General features: G+C 41.0%; 1 protein-coding gene across 1 annotated transcript in view; it reads right to left on the bottom strand.

Moving 5' to 3' along the window:
• Nucleotides 1-391: 391 nt before the first annotated feature.
• The window catches only part of LOC118407149, a 5212-nt gene continuing 1854 nt past the window's right edge, over nt 392-3749 (bottom strand). Inside the window, exons 3-7 of the mRNA XM_035807568.1 lie at nt 3627-3744; nt 2683-2863; nt 2008-2125; nt 1407-1538; nt 392-491 (exon numbers count right to left, since the gene is read on the bottom strand). Coding sequence (XP_035663461.1) covers nt 420-491; nt 1407-1538; nt 2008-2125; nt 2683-2863; nt 3627-3744 — 621 coding nt within the window. The 3' untranslated portion in view covers nt 392-419. The remainder of the gene's footprint in view (nt 492-1406; nt 1539-2007; nt 2126-2682; nt 2864-3626; nt 3745-3749) is intronic.

The following is a 3749-nucleotide window of genomic DNA, read 5'->3' as shown; positions in this document are numbered from 1 at the left end:
ACGGCTAACAATGCTCAAGAAGACTATGTGATTATGTATAAAACAATTAAAGTTATGTTATGCATAGCTCAAAACGTACACTAAAATACTCTTGATCTATAGCTACTTGATTAAGTGTAAAACGATTAAAGAGAAGTGCTCAAAACGCCCTTATAACCTACTACATGAACACCATTGTATGGATGCGACTTAAGATGCTGTATAATGAGTCAGACATCATCACAATCTCATCTGATTCTCGGTTGAAAGAAAAAAGACTGTACATTTGTTAATTCAACGATTTTTTATCATCTTCACCCCAGTTCTTTCCAACAAGTGTGGCGGGTTCTTTTACGTGTTGGAGGTGTGGCTCTATTCAAACTTGGGACCACCATCTAACGTCCTATCCGAGGGACGTACCAGAACCTGTTGATGAGGATTTACCTGTACCCGTTCCTGGTGCGGTCCATGGCCTCCTGGATCTGAGCCTGCGTCAGGGCGATGTTGTAAACCTGAAGGATAGTAAATAGACACGCCTTTTTGTTAGTTTTTATCATATTTCACAAATACAAGCTGTACCACAACACAAGTGACGTTCCACGTCTGTATGGCAAAAATCAAAGTGGCATCACGATTTGCAACTTCAAGACCTGCAGCTTTAATATTGGAGGTTTCAAGAGAAGGATAAATTGCTGGAAGAAACTATGTAGCCAAAAGCCACATAGCAGATGCTCATCACTTCCCATGGATGTTCCATCCTTGCAAGATAAAAGTACTTGGATAACATCCGTGCCCAAATCAGGTTCTCGACCATCCCGGAAATCGTACAAAGCAGATACAAAATGAGTAAAATGTGCCGCAAATTGCCCCAAAAAATAATTCTTCTCAGGTTTGCATCAGTTTTGGAATTCCCAGAGGATATCATCCATACAATCGGATCAAAATGGCTTAACGTACAAACCAAGGACGTTTTAGTCAAACCTCCTTGTTAAGGGGTGGTTATCGGTACAAAAAATCCAGGTACACATAAGGTCCAGGTCCAGAGGATCAGGTCCAGGTCCGGACCTGAACCTGGACCTTATTGTTTGTGAAAGCGTGTGAATGAGGGGTACTAGAAACAATGATCCATTTCGCTACTAAGGAGCCTGTTTGGTGACTTCCACTGGCATTTTAATATTTCATCTTCATGTCAACAAGACTGACCACCTGTTAACTGAGACCAAGTTTGTCTGTAGAAACTTGGAAAGAAACGACTTGGTACTCACCATTACGCCATAGTACCTTTTGGCGGCATCATGTAAATACCTCTTTCTCAGTGTAGTTTCTTTATCTTTTATTGTACTGTGTTTCTTTTTATGGACCATGGGCCTGAGGCAAATAAATAAAGTATTACTCCGTGTACAAACCTAAGAGGAGGACACGTCTACCTGCATGTGTGCGATCCGTCCCTTGTAGGCATATCTGTCACCTCCCGCATATGGTGGTGGCCGGGCCCCCGTGGCCAGAGGATACCGAGTGTTCATGAACAGACTAACATCTCCCAAATCATCGGACCCAATCTGTAAAAAAAAGCGTCTTGGGGAGTTTGGGCGTCAAACAAAGTATCAAAGAGGAAAGCAATAGTAACTTGCACTGAACGGATTGTTATTATCAACTTGCAATAGAAGCAAAACTTTAATTTCTAACTTAGACATGTTGATTTTGTTATATGGATGACATCCGAGCGAGCATCAATTTTCGTCCATTTAAAAGAAGAAGAAAGCAGCTACAAAATGAACAAATATATGCCGTAAATTACCCCAGAGAACATCGCAAAATAGATACTATTGTGCAATGGCAAAGTCAATTCCAAAGTCAAAGAAGAAGACGTGAAAGAACAAAATTGATGAATACGTTGTTTGCAATACCATTATTCTATGTTTACAGTCGTTAAGAATTGCTGCGCTCGCGAATATCTTCCATATAATCTCATCAACATGGCCTTAATGCAAATGATACATCAATTGAGATAAAAACAATACGCTGCACCTCTATAGCATTCCGGTAGAGTTTCTGGACCCCTGTTGTGCGATGGTAGGTAGCGGTGACGAACTGCCACTCATTACGGGTTATCACGGGCCGTGACAGGGCTTGTCCCGACTTGAAACTTAAGAAAAAAAGATGCGTTTTGATACAAGGCAGTAAATTTGTTACGAATTGCATGAAGATGGCGCTATTACATAGAAGTACCTGTCCATGGCATCTGCTAATTTCCGTCGACGTTGATGTAATTGTAGTACTAGCAATACCGCTAAAACTATCCTGTGGATAACATGCACATGTATTTTGCCACAATCGTCAATTCCTTTGAAAGAAAATCACAGAGAAGAAAACGAACGTGACATCGCCTGAATTCCCATTTCGTTGCGTAGTTGATTAGGTATTTAAGTTCGCGGGGATTTAATTTCGCGGTAGCGGGAAAAAGGACTTTTCGTGGTGGATTTAAGTTCGCGGTAACACCATAGACTGCAATCTAATATCATAATAGAAAAATGTTCGCGGTGGTTTTAAATTCGTGGTGAAGTGGTCACCGCGAAAACCGCGAACATTAATCCACCGCGAACATTTCTGCATTTACAGTATTAGGGATTAGGGTTTTTGAGTCGGGTCTAATAACATAACAGATAGTAACACATTAGAATTAGTCGGTACTATATGATTTACAATATGTAGAGATCGTTTCCGGAGGGATAGATCCAGAAGTGAACGCCTTCGTCAGTACTGCCCTCTCGCTGGTACTGGAAGATCGGCCCGAGTCCTGTTCCCTCCGGGTAGATCCAGGCCTGTAGGGTGATGTAACTAGTCATGTGCAGCGCTCCGTTGTTGGGGAATTCCACACGAGAACCTGTACAGAATGCAGTTATTGTTTGTTTTTGTTAAAAAAAACATTTTTATTGAATCTAGGACGAAGATACACGAACAATGGATGACAAATGAAATACCTTAAGATAGGACCATCTTTTTTCTGGAATTAGGGCATCCAGGAAGCGCAAGGTAAAATGTACTTAAAAGAATTTTAAAAAATCGTGTTCATCGGACTGCTAAGACACAGAAACCTTTTTAGAATCCTTTAAACATTTTTAACAAGATGACATTGAGCTGCCTTGAGATGATGTCAAGAAATCATAGAAATGGATATGAAATCAAAATATTGTCATAATGAGACAAATTGCGACTTGTACAGTTTTCTTCTTGTTTTGTATAGCAGTACTAGCAATGCCGCTAAAAACTATGCTGTGGGCAATATGCATTTTTTTGCCACAATTGTCAATTCCTTTATTCATTTGAAAATCAGTCACAGAGAAGAAAACGAACGTATCGCCTGAATTAGGACTTGCATACACAATAACTATTTAGCGCTATTTTAGCGAAGACAAGCAATGAAAATCATGAAGACTAAAGCAAAGGCTAGTTCACCTTTATCTGCGGAAAACCTATATTCGTTGTTTTTAAAAGCAAGGTATTTAGGAAGACTAGTATCATGTCGACGAACGAGGTTTGAAACTGCGGTATTTTGACAATATCGATGTCCCTAAAATACCCTTTTTCTAAAACAACGGCTATAAGTTACCCCGCGAATAAAGGTGAACCAGTTTTGTATCCACTACCTGATGTCCCGTGGAAGTACATGGCGCCCCCCGTCTCGCCCCCCGGCCCCTCCGCCACGCTCGTGTTGAACGTAACTCCGTCATTACCATAGCCGGTGACGTCACGGGCGCCATGTTCCTTCA

This window comes from Branchiostoma floridae, chromosome 19, assembly GCF_000003815.2.
Source record: "Branchiostoma floridae strain S238N-H82 chromosome 19, Bfl_VNyyK, whole genome shotgun sequence".
In the NCBI taxonomy this organism is placed as follows: Eukaryota; Metazoa; Chordata; class Leptocardii; order Amphioxiformes; family Branchiostomatidae; genus Branchiostoma; species Branchiostoma floridae.
Note: the sequence above shows the minus strand (reverse complement) of the source record. Positions and strands in the feature narration are given on the sequence as shown.